General features: G+C 52.7%; 1 protein-coding gene across 1 annotated transcript; it reads left to right on the top strand.

The window, feature by feature from the left end:
* Positions 1-613: 613 nt before the first annotated feature.
* Positions 614-3,935, top strand: LOC311197510 (galanin receptor 2b-like; the record flags this gene model as incomplete). The annotated part of the gene is made up of 2 exons (XM_084271276.1): positions 614-1,059; positions 3,197-3,935. Exons 1-2 carry the CDS (start codon positions 686-688, stop codon positions 3,933-3,935), a joined length of 1,113 nt encoding a protein of 370 aa, XP_084127402.1. The 5' UTR covers positions 614-685.
* Positions 3,936-17,208: the final 13,273 nt, after the last annotated feature.

Raw genomic sequence — 17,208 nt, 5'->3', positions numbered from 1 at the left:
GAGGCAGAGCAAAGAAAGGGCAATGAGAAGGATGGGGTAGATGCACAGAGACTCTACCAGGGAACACAGGCACGGGCTGAGTGGATGGTAAGGTGGAGCTGGCTTCTCTGAGCTGTCAGCTCTTCTCCAGCTTTGTAATACCTTTCTGAACCCCATGGAAGAATGAACGCAGTGCCACAGCCTTGCATGAGGTACAATCCTGAGCACAGACTAAGCCAGTACAATCAACTAGAGGTAAGAATAAAGCACCAGTGGCAGCCTGAGTTGCTCTCCCCTGCGTACAGGGAAGCTTCCTGGTCCAGAGGATTTAGGTGGCATGAGAAGAGACTGAGATCCTCAACACACACTCAGGTTCCAGACGCTCTGGCATGTTCCCATCCAAATCCTCCAATCCTTCCAGGGCTTGTGTCAGTCCCCCTGCTTCCCACACACCCACACCCGTATGGTTCTCTCTTCTTCAGGTGGCTGCAAGGGGATTTTACCTGTACTGGGAGCTGGCACATTGTTCAGGCACCAGGGCAGAGCTAGCAAAAGTAAGTAGTGTCACAGGGGTGACAGTGGGGCTCAGTGTCTCCAGGGAGCCAGCAGGCCCATGAGCCAAGCTAGCAGGCCAAGCAGCGTTTCTCCAGTCTCTCACTTACTTCCCTCTGTTCCCCCAGGCTCCAACATCTCCCCACGACACAGGATGACAGAGCACGAGGACTTCGCGAGCTTGGCTGGGCACTGGAACTCCTCCGACAGTTCCCAGTTCAGCCCTGCCAGTGTCATTGTCCCGGTGGTCTTCTCCCTCATCTTCCTCCTGGGGACAGTGGGCAACAGCCTGGTGCTGGCAGTGCTGCTTCGTAACGGGCAGATGGGCCACAATACTACCAACCTCTTCATCCTCAACCTCAGCCTGGCTGACTTCTTCTTCATTGTCTTCTGCGTGCCTTTCCAGGCCACCATCTACTCCCTTGAGGGCTGGGTCTTCGGCTCCTTCATCTGCAAGGCTGTCCACTTCTTCATCTACCTCACCATGTATGCTAGCAGTTTTACTCTGGCCGCTGTCTCTGTGGACAGGTAACAGTCTAAAGATGTCTTTGGGCTGGGGAATAAGGGCAGTCTGGGAAGATGGAAGGGAAGATGGAAGCCCACCACCATTAAGCAGATGGTTCAAACTCCAGTTGTACTGATCCATGCCAAAGGCAGTGTGGGGACCAGTTGCATCTCCTTTGCCCTAACAAACCCTGAGCAGTACTTCCATATCTCTCAAGTTCTGGTGCTGCTCTGCACGTGCTTTCTGCAGGGATGACTTGCCCTGTGGTTAGGGCACTGGAGACCCAAGCTCAGGCTCCCACTGAGAGTCACCCAGCTCTGTGTTAGGTGCTACTCAGAGGGTGACAGCTATCCCTGAGCCACCATTTCAGAAAAGCATCATGTGCAGGCAGCAAGGTACCAGAGGGCACCATGAGAGAAGTCCTGTAAACACCCAAGGAAGATTCCAGTCCTGCAGTAAACGCTCACCTGCTCCCCGGGGCTGCCAGCCCAGCACAAACCCTGTCGTCTGGCAATTCCTGTTCCCCCAGCCCTCCTGCTCAGAAAGGCACCTGCACCATGAGCCAAGGCCCTTGGGAGGTCACCCAGGACACTCTGGCCCCCATCAATGCCACCTACATTGTCAGCTGCCCCACTCCTGACTGAGCCTATGGTTATGGTCCAGGGTGAGGAAGAGGTAAGCTCTTTCTGGGGTAAGCTCCAGCCTTACTGCCACAGAGAACACGTCCTGGCCTGGCCTGCTCCTTGTGCTGCTTCCCAGGTACCAAGACAAGATAGGACCAAACAGCCCTCTGCAATGAGGAGCTGCACAGCACTGCAGGCAGAAGGAAGCTCCAGTACCAGGGAACATCTGGGATGGGTTAAATCCCAATAAAAAGTGTGTTTGGGCTAGTCTCCCAGCCTGCTTCCACGTTGTCCTGCTCCCAGGTGCCACCTGCAGAAACAGGCACCTGGACCCCAGAGATCTGACTTTTCCACAATCCTCCCCAAAGATGCCAGCATCCCTTGGTGAGGGCAAGGGCAGGGGTCGCTCTGAATCCCCAACAAAACCTTCCCAATCCTCTGGGATTCCAGTGGTTACAGTTTGGCTGCTGTCACGAGGATGACCTGAGGTTTCTCATGGTCTAAGCCTCTTGCTTCCCTGCAGCCACATCAGGTGAGTGCAGTCTGCCTCTCCAGCCAGCTCAGAACCGGGGACAGTATCTCAGAACCCCAGCACTCTGGGAAGGTGCTCGTGCCTGCGTTCGCTCCCCTCCTGGTGGCACCTGCGTGCTGCTCTGCAGCGCCCCAGCCAAGGGCCGGGTGACACGAAGCGGTTCCGCAGAGCTGCCCGTAGCGTTCAGCACCACAAGGGGTTTGTCACACACGGACCCTTCACGCCAACTGCATCTTGTCTGCCTGCTCTGCTGGCCTGACAGTCCGTCAGATGAGCATCCTTCTGGGGATGCTGACGGGCTGCAGCTGCTCTCCTGCCTGCGCTGACAGGTCCTCTCCATCCCCTACCCACCAGCACCAAGCCACCTTCGCTCCTTGCTGACATCTGCACCTCTGCCCTGCGGTGGTGCCTGAGGTAGGGGGGCAGAGCTGGCCAGCACACCCTATCTGGCCACTGTTGCTGGAGGGAGCAGGCAGAGCAGACTGTCACTGCTCGCTTTGGCCCAGTCCAAGAAAGCAGACAGTGCCAAAAGGCAAGTGCCCATCTGGTCCCTTTGGTACCAAGCTGGGGGCAGCTGCGGCCAGAGAAGGCTGGAAGTGTGTTCTCAGTGGGCTGGAACCTGCAGAGTGCCCATCACCCAGTGAAGCTTCCCCAGGTCTCGAATCCTCAGTTCAGCCCTCTTTGTGCTGGGTTCATTCTTCCAAGCGGTGGATAGCTGCATGGTCTCCACAGCTCCATCTTTCTGGCTCTAGTTCAGGCACATAACACACCCTGCCATGTACAGAGGGGTGAGCCAGCCCAAGCCTGTGGGAGGAGAAGCATCCTTCATAGAAAGAGGAAAGCTGCTTTACCCAGAACTGTACCTCAAAGAGGGCGTGAGGTAACACCTACAGCCACAGCTCAGGGACCTCCAGGAGAATGAAGGAATCTCTCATGTCCCTGGAGTCTGTGGCCAGGCAGGGCTTGGCTGAAACCTCAGTGCTGCTTGCTTTGCTCTCCCCTCAGGTACTTGGCCATTCGCTATCCGCTGCGCTCCCGGGAGCTGCGGACCCCCCACAATGCGGTGGCTGCCATGGCTGTGATCTGGGGCCTCTCCATCGTCTTCGCTGGGCCCTACCTCAGCTACTACGACCTGATTGAGTGGGAGTCCAGCTACATCTGTATGCCTGGCTGGGAGGAGTGGAGGCGCAAGATCATGGACACCAGCACGTTTGCCTTCGGCTACGTCATGCCGGTGCTGGTGATCAGTCTCTCCTACACCAGGACCATTAAGTACCTGTGGACAGCAGTGGACCCCCTGGAAGATGTATCAGAGTCCAAGAAGGCCAAGCGGAAGGTCACGAAGATGATCATCATTGTGACCATCCTTTTCTGCCTCTGCTGGCTGCCCTACCACGTAGTCATCCTGCGGTACCTTTACGGAGACTTCCCCTTCAACCAGGCCACCTACGCCTTCCGCCTGCTTTCCCACTGCATGGCCTACGCCAACTCCTGCCTCAACCCCATCGTCTACGCCCTGGTCTCCAAGCATTTCCGCAAGGGCTTCAAGAAAGTCTTCAGCTGCCTGCTGAGGAAGAAGCGCCGCAACAAGGTGCACGTGGTGCACGCTGCCCAGGTGGTGCCTGGGTTCGAGGCGGGCTCCACTGAGGTGTCCCAGATGCACGAGGAGAACAACAGGTGCGAGCTGACCCCTGCCCCCATGGCAGCCCCCTCCAGTCCCTCCAAGCCCCTTCACATCTCGTAGTGGCCCAGCTCCACACCGCCTGACAGCTCGGCTGTGTCACCAGCTTCAGGCCACCCTTTGCACTGGGTGAGAGAGGATGCTAAAGGCAAGCCAGAAACTGCTGCACACCACTTCTGGCCGTGTCCCTTCTGATTCTGTGCACCGAGTGTTCTCCTGAGCCATCTCCCCACAACCTGCTGCATGCCAGGGAAGGAATGGAGCCAGATTTGCTCCTGATCCTCAGACCACCTGGACCCCAAGGACTAAAGCTCCAGCTCCTCTGTTGGCATTCATCCTTCCAGCTCCTCTGCTCTGTGGCCCCACTGCTCTGGACACATTGGTTGGTCATCAATGAGTTCCTTCTACCTCCCAGTTTCCCACCTGGCTGGACTGGCTCCCACAGCAGAAATGGCAAGAGGGATGGGCAGTGAGGGCAGGTCCAGGCAAACAAAGGTGGTGTGGAAAGTGACAGGCATAGCCCGTGGATGACTGCAGTGATGGCTGCTCTCCCTGTGACTGCATCCTCCCCTGAGACGTGGGGTGGACTGTGGGCTCTCTGCATGCATGGGACGTTGCTGCTGTACATACTAGAGAAATGTCTCTCTAAGCCAGAGCAAATAAATGCACTTCCCCCATCCAGACAACAGTGAGTGGGGTCTGCAGTGGTCATCTGGGGTGGGGATGGGCTTTGCCATACCTCAGGAAGGCTTTTTTCCTACCCAGGGCAGCAGCTTGTCAGGCAAGCATGGGTGCAGGACAGTGCACAGCACTTCCAGCAGTGGAATGCCCTGTCAGCTGCTTCTGGAAAGTCCCCATCCTGATTCTTAAGGTAACTTCTCATATATACGGGCTGAACACCCTGCTCTGGTACAAGGTCTTACCTTCTTCTGTCCCCTGTGAAGAACATGTTACTCTCCTATCCTTCCCTGGTCCTTCACCATCAGGGCAGCCTCTTGAGGCCCTGCTGGTAAAGCAAGGGGGATGAAAGCAATTTAATGTCCATTCACAAAAGAGGTGGAGAGCAATTTACCACCTGTTTGAAACTGATACAGGGCTCTCAGGATTTGCTCTTGGCTGTTGTAGTAAATTCACCCAATGGTGAGTGCAGTAAACAAACCATTTATGGGTTTGGTTCCTGCCAGGGAAGGAATCCCTTGGTGCTCTGTAATTAGTGACAGAGAGCTCCCCCCAGCCCAGAAATACTTACTCAGTCCTCATAAAACAGAAAACCAGTAGCCACTCCAGGTTTACAACTCCCAGCCCTGCCAGTCATACCATCAACACCACCAGGTTTGGCTCAGGAGCAAACTCTGGGTTCAGGAGAAGGGGAACCAGAGGCTGCCTGAGGCTGGTTCTCCAGTCCCACCAGGACCACACTAACAAAACAGGATCTGTCCCTACCACTTTGAGCAGCTGATTCCTTCCAGGCTGATTGTAAAGGACCCTGGCAGGAGATGGGGGCTCTTCAGGGCTCCTGATAGGCACTTTGTGTGCTATCACCTGCTTTGAGGCCAGTGTAAGTCACGCACAGCAGGCAACCTCTGCCTTGGCTGATCAGGGACTGCTGTTTCTTTCTGGTTCTGAGGTCATGAACACATATGAGTTTTCCAGGAGACAACTCCAATGCAGTCCCTCTGCATCCTGTCCTTCACTAGTGTTAGTGAAGTTCTGCAGCTAATCACACAGCCTACAGCTACTCCACCTCATCAGGAAACACCTTCCCTGCCTCACCTTCATCATTACAGAACCAGGCTTGATTTTTCTCTGCTTGAATTGGATTGATAGCCATGGCCTTTAGCAAAGCTCTGGCTACTGCTAGAGCTCTCTCACCAGAACTCTTCTGGGGAAAAAAAAGAATAAAACTCTGCACAGGACCCACCAGACAAGAACTTACCAAACTGTGATGGATCTGTCATTGCTCATTAACCCTGCTGGTGGGCTCCAGGCATTGAGGACAGTACAGGAAAGATGGGTCCTGAGTGGTAGCTGCATTTAAGACATCTTGAGAAAGATGACTGTAGATTTTCTGGAGTTGTTCTCCTCTGGGATTCACTCCATCACCCTATTCCCCTGAGGAGAATGCTGTTCCCAGATCTCATTCACCTAAGCCTGGTATGTGTGTCAGCCCTGAGCAGCACACACTGAGTTCAAGCACTGATGGCAATCTCAGACACGGCTGTCAAGCAAGTGCTGGAGTTACCTGGGTGTTGGCGGGAGCAGACAGAGTGGGATGGATGGAGCTGGGGCCTGGGGTATCAACCCTGGCTGGAAAGCAAGCAGCCCCCTGCCTACAGCACATGCAGAGGGGTAACCTGTGCCTGCATCTGCCTGGACAGGGAAGAGCTTTGCCTCTCAAAACAGAAATCCACATTTGTTTGCAAAGAGCAAAAGAGCATTCCAGAAACAGATCCCAGTGAGACAGAGAAGGCAGTTCAGGAAAGAGTACTAATCCTTTTCAATCACAGAAATGCTCCCTAAACAGACCAACAGGTCCCAGACTCTGCTGTAGGATGGTGCTGCCAGGTCTGGCCCAAGCACCTCACCACCACGAGACATTACCACCTTCCAGTGGGTTGTGGACCACATCTCTGTGTTTGGTTCTCCTGGAACACTCCCCCATTAGCAGAAGGGGAATGATCTTCCCATCACACGAGTCGTCTATAAAAGGATTCACATCCCAAAGAACTGAGTTTGCTCACAGTGGCAGTTCAGTGCCACCAGTGAAGGACAGACAGACAGGTGACTCCATCAACCCAGGATACATACAGAAGTCAGCAGTGGGTGCTGTCTGCTACCACCCATCTCGCCCGCTCAGCTCAATTCACATTGTTTCACTCAATCATCTGCACATTCAGATGAAGAAAAGAGGAGCAACAGGTTAATCCCCATTAGAGACAAAGGGGACAGAAATTGGTTAGGAAGATAATAAGTCAGGAGAGTAACAAGCCCAGAGATGCAAAAGGCTGCTCCTAACGGTGAACACTTTGTACAGTCCATGAGTCATTTTGTGTTTGGCTGTTTGCTCTGACTGGTTTCCACTTACTTTTGTTTTCCTTTCTGAAGATGACAGAGAGCAGAACATGGGAGGTGAGCAGAGCTCCAAGAACCACCTCTATTTTGGGAATCCTGACGGAAATCAAATGCCTGCCCAAAGCCACGGGGCACTGCCAGTGAAGGCTGGCACAAAGGGGAGCCCCTGTGCATGGTGTTATAACAGGGTTTGGCCAGCTTCTTTGTATCCTTTACTGGGGCCACTGGCTTAGTATCCATGAGCTGCAGCCAGAACCATGGGGAACAAAACTATGGACAGGCTCCACATGCCTGGGCCACTGACAGTTGTGCTTCAAACCTTCCTACAAGAGAGCTCCTCCAGCTTTTCCATCTCAATTTTTTTTTAGAGACTAATCTGTCCCTCAGTAAATTGAAGCCTGTGGACTGTGTCCACAGCTTACACCAAAGCAGCTTCCACCAGCGACCTCTGAGACACAGGAGGGGTCCCTCCTGCTCCGTGCTGGGGAGACCACGGCTCGCTCTCCCTTTCCATGGCAGATGTCTTTCTGTTCACTAGAAAGAGCCAGGAGTTTGACTTGATTTGTTTGCTGTACCTCTTCATGAGTTGCTGGAATAGAGGTTAAATCACAGAGTAAGCTGTCCTACAAGCCGTAGAGAAGCAAATGGAGGATGCCACCCCCACAGCAGACTGCTCCCGGGCTCCCAACAGGCTGTGCAGCCTCCCGGAAAGCAGCAGCGGCACCCAGGAGTGCCAGGAAGAGATTGCATTTGTCAAGTTATTTACAGATGCCTTACAGTTGTATATAACTTGACAGATCTCATTTCTCTCCGACATGGAGGAGAGGGAGCAATTTTCTTGAGGTTCTTTGTCATCTGGATCCGTTTGGCTGGACAGGATGAATTAATCATCACCCGAGAGCGATGCCTCAGGATTTGCCCAGGCAGCCAGCAAGGAGCCATGGCAGAGGCCAGAGACACCCCGCTCAGAGGGGAGCACTGAGAAGTCATCTGATCCTGGGGTCAGGTTTTGGTTACCCTGAGGACAGAGCCCACAGCGCTGTCACCACAGGTTTCTCCCTCAGGCTGGCTGGAGATCTCTGGTTTTGCTCCACGTTGTGATGGTTTGGGCAGACTAACACGGTGTGTTTTTCTCATGTGAAAGACATTTTGCTCTCCCTGAATGGCTTGTAATTACCTTAATTATCCCCCTCTCTCAATGTCAGAGACCGGTACTCATTCAAATATATTAGCATAGACACACACCATCATTTAGCTGGGTGGCTCATGTACCCTTACTAACAACAGTGACACAGTCAAGGAGGAAATACAAGTCCTGGAGATTTCATGGGGGAGGTCAGTAAAGACATGAGCAGGTAGACATCTCCCTTGAGCATGGAGTCTGTTTTCTGCATGGGCTGGCCTTCCATTCCCATGCCTGTTTCCCCATCTTCCCAATATATCACTTACATAAATGCTGTGATTAGGAAGCCTGTAGCATGCCCTGATGTTAGCACAACACAGTTGGAGCTTCAGGACAGGAGTCACAACACTTCCAGATGCCTTCAGAGCAATGAGAATCAACCCAGGCAGAAATAAATGGCTCCATCTGTTCTTACACCAAGTCCATCCTTCCCTGCTGACCAGGAGCATTCAACTTTCAGGAAGCAATAATTTCATTTGGATGAATAATGCTCCAGCCAATGGAAAAAGAAGCTGTGCTGGGGATACCAGGGCTGTTATTCTGCTTGACATTTAGGGTGGACACGTAATTTCTCTAGAAAATGGCACTCAGTGGACAAGTTTGGTTTAGCTGCCATAGACATAATCTTTGTTAAAGTGACATAGCTTTGTTTTCCCATGTAGCCATGTCCTGGTTCTGGCAGACACACTGCAGCAGGCAGCTCCCCGAGTTGATCTGAAGGCACCGAGCAAGCCAAGTCCTGGCACTGGGGGTTCACAGCTCTGGGAGCAGCTGGAGGGGAGGGAACCATGAACTCCTACTAGAACTGGAATCACAAATACATATTTTTTGCCCTCCAGTCACCCACTCTAACTTCATCTTTGATAACATCAAGATGAGCATGTGAAAGTTAATCCCACATGCTTCCATTTCTTCCACCACTATGAGGAACCGAGCGCAGAAGACACCAGCCTCCTCAAAAGACACCAGCCTCCTCAAAAGACACCAGCCTCCTCAACCCACCCATGCTCCTCTTCATCTCAGCCACACGTTAAGGTGGGACCTGCCCCTTCTCAGAAGGCCAGCAGTAGGGTGCTGGGGTCTCCAGACAGAACTGTCCCTGCAAGACTGAGCTGAAACCATCTTCTCAGCCCCACAGTCCTGGCATCTGTTTGTTCTGCAGTCTGTAGCTGCCTCAAAGTTCACATGAGCATCAGTAAAAGCATCCCAATGGAGTCCACTGGATGGGCTCCAATTTGCTGGGCTGGATTCTGGATCAGGCCCTCCCAGAGAAAGGTACATATTTCAAGGGATATTTAAATACTAATTGTTCAGTGCCATCTAACAGACTAATGAATTGTAATCAATTGCTGCCAACAGCTCTGATACACAAGACATATTTTTCCATTAGGGAGTATTCTCTGTTAACAGAATTACTTCATCCTGTGCTCAAGCCACCTCATCAACTGCTCTTGCCCAAAACAGAGAATCAGAAGACACTTGACAACAGCAGAGAGCCCTCACAAATCAGAGCAGCAGAACCTGGGGGGAAAATACACAACACAGGAACACGTGAGCAGAAACCCCTGCATGAGGCCCCCGTGGAACAGGCTGAAGTCTCTCTCACGTCCCACCCCCAGCACCCTCAGTGCCACTGCCTCTTGAAAACCTCCTGGGCACAGGGGCTGCCCCTTCACACAGCCCCGTGCTGTGGGGAGCGACCCCTGCCCTGCCTGCCCGGCACCTGCCCCCAGCCCAGGCACGCGCCGAGCCGGAGGCAGCGCGCAGGGAGGCTGCAGACAGAGCAATCTGATGTGGCTTTGCTAATATTAGAACATTACACAGCCTGTTTCTAATCAAGTGTTCGCCCTGACTTTGTGCTAGACAGCAAAATCCTGGTACCATGTCCTGTGTGGCATCCTGCTGGCAACACCTACCCGTGTCCTTCCTGCTCCTGCTAATGGCTCCCCAGCTGGCTGTTGCCCCAGCCAACAGCTAAATCTGGAATAAAGTCAATTTTGGCTTAATTTTTCCCAAAATCTTTGGAGCTGTTTTAAATGAAGCTGCTCACATCTTTTCCTTGGTGATTTTAATGAAAAAGCTCTCCTGGAGAGAGATGCTGTTAAAGCAGGGGAAGAGCTAATTGCACACAGTTGAAGTGACATGTGTTTCTCTGGAGACTTGACTTCACCAAAAGCTGCTGCCTATGTGCACAGGACCCCGTGTGGAGAAGGGCTGATCCCACTTGAACACCAACAGCTTGGTGATGCTCGACTGCATGACACCGGCCCCACACTACTGGAAGCTGCCCTTGGCTCTCCAACCCAAGGAGCAGCAAACATCTCCGCAGAGCAGTAGCTCCAGCCAAGAGAAGAGGTTTGTTCTCAGCAAGGAAAACTACACTCCAGCAGTTTCCTTCACCCTTCTGCCATAGGCTGAAGAACTGCACCACCAAAGCCAGCTTTCAGCACAATGCTCCCAGGACAAGCTATGCCTCTGAGGTGGGGAGAAGACCCAGAGATGCAACAGAGATTGCCACAGAAGAGCTGGGACTTAATACCACACACTCCATACCCTATCTTGGCTGTTCAGAAGTGCTGCCCTGCTCCCTGACATATTGCCCCATTTGAGCCCGATTTGATGGCTGATGCTGACAGATACGTGCATATGGAAGTCAGGCTTCCTGATGCTCCTTAGAGAGGCCAAGGAGAGAAAGCTCATCCTTTCTCCCTGGGGAAGAGCTGAGCTGACAGCAAGGACCTACCCTTGTGCAACCCCAGCCCCACAGAACCAGCTCACCTGAGCAACCTGAGCCTCTCCCCAGAACAACCCAGCTGCTGTACTGACCACAGGGTTGAATCTATGTTTTTATGTCCCCACCCTTGCTAGGAAGAGTCCCCTTAGCTCCACAGGGCTTTGCAAACATCTCCCCAGGTGAAGCAGAGTTAAGGCAGAAAGACTTAACTTACTCCAAGGAGGGTACAAGACTTTCAGCACTCACAGGGTAAGTCCTGTATACCAAGGGACTGCACTCCTGGGCACTACCAAACCACACGCTGGGCTCCTCTGGGGAGCAGGGAAAAGACAAAACAAGAGCTAAATTACCACAGCCCTAGGGCAGCTGAGACAGGCCAAATCTACCTCCAAACTTCTGCGAGCAGCTGAGCCCCACTGCTGACAGATAAAAGCTTGCCAGAGGGCTGCTTTGCAGTCAGAGGTTACATCAGCACATCGCTCTCCCCCGAGGCTGTAACATCCACAGTCAGCGCTCAAAAGGTTTAAGGCTTACCTGTGGCAATGTGGAGCTCTCCTTGACCATCTTGGGGCTCTACCCCAGTCAAGGACAATCATGAGTCTATTACCTCCTCCTGTGCTCCACCACTCAGCACAAGGAGCCTCCCAGCAAGGGCCGTGCACAGGAGATGCTTGAGCACTATGTAACAAGTGCAGCTGTGAGTCCATCCCCGTCTCCCCAACACCTGAAACAGCCACCACATCCCAGGGAACAGAAGCCAACTATCCTTGGACTTTCTAAGAACCAGCAAAGGTAGTTTCCCAAATTAGAGCACTGCATGAGCAGATCACAGATCACAGTTAAGCTCAATAGAGCAGTGTCCGCTCTTAAAAGACCTGTCAGTTGCTTTGGGGGGTAGGTGAGTATATTTATCACAGTGTGGCTGGAGCAGTTAAGTGTAGTTAGATGTATAAGCAGAAGACACCACTCATTTCCTCTGCACAGTCTTTACAGGCACCAGATCAATAGAGGAAAAGAACCAAAGCAGAAAAATAATTGGATTTTTTTTTTTTTTTGAGGCTGCTTTACTGTTGGCTGAAACCCACACGATTCCAGAGCCAGGCAGGGAGATTACCTGAGGAAACATGAAAAACCAAGGGGGAAGAAAATGTTCCACAGAACAGAATGGTTCAGCGAGAGAATGAAAGCAGTTAATACTTAACTGCTCCCCAGCCAACGTCTAACAAATAACAAAAGCTAGGAAACTGATAAGGGAAGGAAGGAGATTGCCATAACCAACAGAGCTAACTGGAGAGGCTGCGATACCAGCACAGACAGGACAGGAGATTTAATGAATACTTCTGCTCCCTCTTGGCAAGCGGTCATAATGTGCTCCTATCGTGGGATGCTGGAATAATACCCAGCAGTAATGAATCCTGGCAATCAACAGACACACCAGAAACAGGCTTTAATCAGCAAACCCAGAAAACTTGCATCTAAATTTTCTAGGAACTCTCTGGGCAGGCAACGCTGGCTTTCAGTGCATCTTCAGACTCTTTGGAAAGTCTCAGGGCTGGCAGGAAGACTTGCAAAAAGAACCAGGAGGACACAGGTAACTAACTGTACAGCCATCAGCATGATGCCAGCTCAGGGAAATAATGGAAAAGCTGGACCAGGATTCATTAATTAGCATGTCATGTGATGGTGGGACAGAGCTTTTAGAGATGGCTTCTTACATAAAACATCCTCTCGCATCAAAACCTATCAAGTGACTCTGATGAGAACTATTCTCTGTAACCCCACTTTGATTGGCACTGGCACCCAGACCATCCCTGAATGCTTGATTAACACAGCAGAACAATAGAAAATCAGAATAATGCACACGAAATGGGTTAAAACCCCATTAAAACATCAGTGCCACAAACCACGGCTAGAAAGGGAGAATCATTGCTGCGTGAGCGCCGCTAGTGACGTGGGATCCTTCATCACCCATCTTGTTCAGCAGGCTGGGAGAAAGCAAGCATCTGGCCTTTCAGGCTGGCTGAATGTTGCCTTGTCATGCTAAGGAGAAAAAACAACCAACAACAACAAAAAAACCCACCCAAACCCAGGCACCTTTTGCAGGCTGGGATCTCAGACCCAGCTGGAAATGGAAGTTGCACAGAGTCAGACTGGAACCAAAGCCTGCAATTCTTTTACCAGGCAAGAGGAGAGTCATTAGAACCAGCAGCAGATCCTCCAACCCAACAGTGGAAATGCCTGAGCTCAGGTCAAAGGTTTTCTCAAAGAAAAGCTGCAGGTCAGCCCTAACGACAGGGCTTGCAGGACCTTGTGCAACCCAAGGTTTGCAGAGGAGCAGGGCACACTGTCTGGCCACCCAGGTGCTCTGGGGGGATGGTTTAGAGCTAAAAATATCCCCTGATGAGCAGAAAGTCCCCAGGAGGCTCCCCTGGCCCCTCTCATGCGCTGGTATGAGTATTCACATTCCCTCAGATTTCTATTTGCACCTATCTAACCGCTCAGCAAATAGACACAGCACTTTGCCTCTCAGCAATCCCAAGCTTTCGGTCTCCCCAGCTCACTTTCCATCTGCCTGTAGCTCCTTCTAGCCTCCCACATGAGTGGATTTCTCCAGCTGCTGCCTCCTCTGGTGTTGCTGCCCCATCCCAGCTCTGGCAGCAGCAGCCCAAGGGTGGCTGTAGCTGTCATCCCCATCTCGGAGCAATGAACTGGCACACGTGGGGATCTTTCAGGGGAATTATCTACTGATAAGAAGCCGGGAGGTAAAACATTCATTTGCCTGAGTCGACTGAAGATGCTTCTATTCTGACACTGACTGGAGTGGTGGGGGGGGGTTGGCTCTAATTAGGCTGTAGGAGAGAGAAGCAGGGACATGTTTGTCCTGCTGTTGACAGCAATCAGGATAAGCAGTCCCACCTTCTGCAAAGATTACCAGTAAACAAAACCGGTTCTGTCTCCCACCTCAATACACCTGAATACAGCACACGTGCTCCCTGCACGTATGCAAAGGACTGCTGAGGGACAGGCTCTGTGTGCATCCATCCCCATGCATCCTGGCCAGAGACAGTGAGCTTTTACCTGTGTGATATCCATGACAGACCATGAGTTCTGCACAGAACTCTTGCTCTATACAAATCTCTCTGCATCAATACCATGGACGTTCTCATTCTAGATGGGACAAGATTTTCCCCCAGATCTTACCCCAGGTAGGTGCAAAGCACCAGATTTCAGCCCCCATGCTCCTTCCCTCAGGGTGATGTTGCCTTTGGCAGCCTGGGCCAGCCTGCAGCAGGGTCAAGGGTGATGCTGCCCAGGACTGAGGATGCTCCACCCCAGGAAGGAGAGCCAGGGTCTGAAAATGAGGGACACCGGAAGGAACAGCAGCTCTGCTACAGCAAACACACGAGACCTGGGCATCAGCCCTGCCAGAAGAGTTGCCTTCAGAAGCAGCAGGCCAGGCATCAACCTCTGCACCACCTCCTCCCTCCTGCTGAGGATCTGGGAGATGGGACCAGACAGGCATGAAACTACACGTCACCGTGACGCTACGGAGCGAAAACCTGACTGTCAGATCAGTTTGTCTGCTGCCATTTCAGATAACACAAGCACGGTGAACCCTGGGGTGTGTGAGAGCACAATCCTCATCTCAGCCCCCAGGCTTTCTGTCAGGAGGCACAGACCCCCTCCCAGGCACCGTGGGTGACCGTGCCCAGCAGCACAGCTGCCAGCACTCGGCTCGCAGCAGGCAGAGCCCCGGGGTGCCTTGGCCCTCTCCTCACCTCACCAGCACCAACCAGCACGCACTGCTGGGAAGTACCATCCCACTTGCACTCCTAGGGCACCAAAGCTGCTCTCACCCCCTGGTCCCTTCCTGAGGAGGATGTCATCCATCTCCAGCTGCCTGGGGCACGCATCCAGAAAAACAGAGACAAAACCACCTTCAGCACCAGGCTGCGACACACTAAGGCTGGGACAGCCAAACATCCAGCCCTTGTGAACTTCAGCTAACCTTGCAAGACTTCAGCTTGGCTCTACATCCACGTCTTCACCTCATACAACTTGTCCTGCCCTGTCCTTGCTCTGGCTCATTCCAGCAAACCACTTTCACTATGTGATTTTGTTACAGTGCAAAAATGAAGCAGAGCCTGGGGTGAGACGCGCCCGCCTGCGAGCGGCACTCCCTGGGGACTGCTGTACGGAGCAGCAACACGCACAAGGTTCTTGTAAGAAGCAGCTTCTGCAGCCTCAGTGAAGGGAGCTTTGGTCTGAATTTCGAGATGAGTTTTGTAGCTTTTAATGCAAAACCACATGGAGCAGCAGGAAAGGCAGAAAATGTGAAGAGAAGGGAAAAGAAATTGCAGCAGGTCCTGTGGGTGCTGCACTCTGACCCTGTGGAAGAGACATGGGGGCACAGGGCCTCCAGTCTCATCCCTCCACCTGGCCAGCCCTGATATGATGCTGATAATCCCAAACCACACTAGGAAAAGCCCCTCCTTGAAAGCTGCTTTAGGTGCCGAGGCGCCTGGAAAGAGCTACCCCCAGTGGAAATGGGGAAGGGACTTCCACCCCACAGCAGGTGGGTCCTAGAGGCCTTCTGTCCCTCTCACCCTGACCCACCCCATGAAATCTTTGCCAGTGCTGGCAGAGGACAGGGGGACAAGCTCTGCAATCAGTGCTCCCCTCTTTGGCTGGCTTCTGGGGACCCACCCTGACCAGCAAGCACCCACCCACCCGGATAGGAGAGTTTTCCATCCTCTGAAAGACTCTTCTTTAAGACCATGTGCCGGGTCAATAATCCCAAGGGCCTGAAAGATTATTTTTAGGTCATTGGGGATTTGCTGCCCCCTTAGCACATGCAGAGCGACCTCCTTACACAGCGTGGGAGTGCAGCTACACCCCCTTCATGCAGAAGTGAACTTGGCAAGAAAGAGGGAAAGCAAATGGGATGCAGACACATAAAGGGAAGCGTCAGACATCCTCGCAGGACCTACACAGGAGGGCTGGGCTGGTTTGCAGGCTGCGAGATGAAGAGCTGGTGCGATCACACAGCGCACCCTTGTGCCTGGGGCAGGGAAAGCTCGGGGCCAGCCTCTCTTGTTGACTCTCGCCTACCTTGCTGTTACTGTGTTCTTCTCTAACAGTAACCTAGGCAATGTTCTGTGGCACCCACCACTGCCACCTAGCAGCCCCGATGACGCAGCCACTGAGCATCAGGTCTGGGATCGCGACAGGAATTCCATCTTGCACACTCCTGCCCTCCAGATCTGAAGACAGCTACTTTCATGAGAAGAAAATGATGCACACTGGGCTGGATGTTATATATCCCTATCCGCAGAAAGCTGAGCTGGAGGGGATATGGCAACACGGATTCGAATGCATACACTAGTGTGAATTAACAACAAGAGCCTCCTCCACACACAGGGAGGGTTAAAGAGCACAGCCAGCTCCAGAGAGCTTATTAACTATAGAAATACTCTGGTCCGAAAAGCTGTGAACAGTGAGCATTCCACACAGGCGTAATCACGTCCTAAGCAGGGAACAGTCTGGAACAGAGCAAGGGCTGGTAAATGCTTACCCAGGGTCATGACCACAGCTGGTCATAAGGCTAATTGACTGGACTCAGTAATGAGTTTGGCATTGTGTCAGCCCACCCAGGCCTCTCTGCCTTCCACCTTTACGTCCTTGCTAACAAACAGCCTGATAGTCACTCGTAGGCTGCTGCCACCTGCAACCTTCCCATCAGCAGGCATCAGCCCCAGCATGGCACCAAGCGTTAAGTCCTCAGAGGAGGAGGCAGCAGCGGGAACAAGGCTGGCACTCACACACTCAGGATCCCAGGGATCCCACCAAGGGACAGGCAGGGAGGTTGCAGACAAGGTGGGCCAAGCATGCCCACAGCAGAGAAAAAAATAAAAGCAACGTATCTCCAGTCTCCAGTCTTGGAACTATTCAAAAGCCATCTGGACACGGCTCTGGGAGACCAGCTTTGGGTGGCCCTGCTTGAGCAGTGGAATCAGACCAGATAGACCCCAGAGGTCCCCTTTCAGCCTCAACCATTCTGTGACCTCTTACTTATGAGCCCATCGCTCTGGACAGCACTTGGAAAACACCAGGAATGTGGTGTTTCCCAATCATGCTGTCAAGATAAGATCCAATGGCCCTGGCTTTGTAGGGAGACTGGTGAGCCTGCAGTCTTCACCTCGGTACATGTGTAGGCTGCTCTGTAAGGTGGACAGTCCAAGGTGAGGACAGCCACCAGAAACACAGGCTGGACAGGGCTAGCTGGGCCCAAGCAGGACACAGCTGCTGGTTGCTCTTCCCTTGACAGCCAGCTCCATGAGCCAACA

Source organism: Gallinula chloropus, assembly GCF_964237585.1.
Source record: "Gallinula chloropus genome assembly, chromosome: 15".
Lineage (NCBI taxonomy): Eukaryota > Metazoa > Chordata > Aves > Gruiformes > Rallidae > Gallinula > Gallinula chloropus.
The sequence above is the reverse complement of the archived record's forward strand: the minus strand, read 5'-3'. Positions and strand labels throughout refer to the sequence as shown.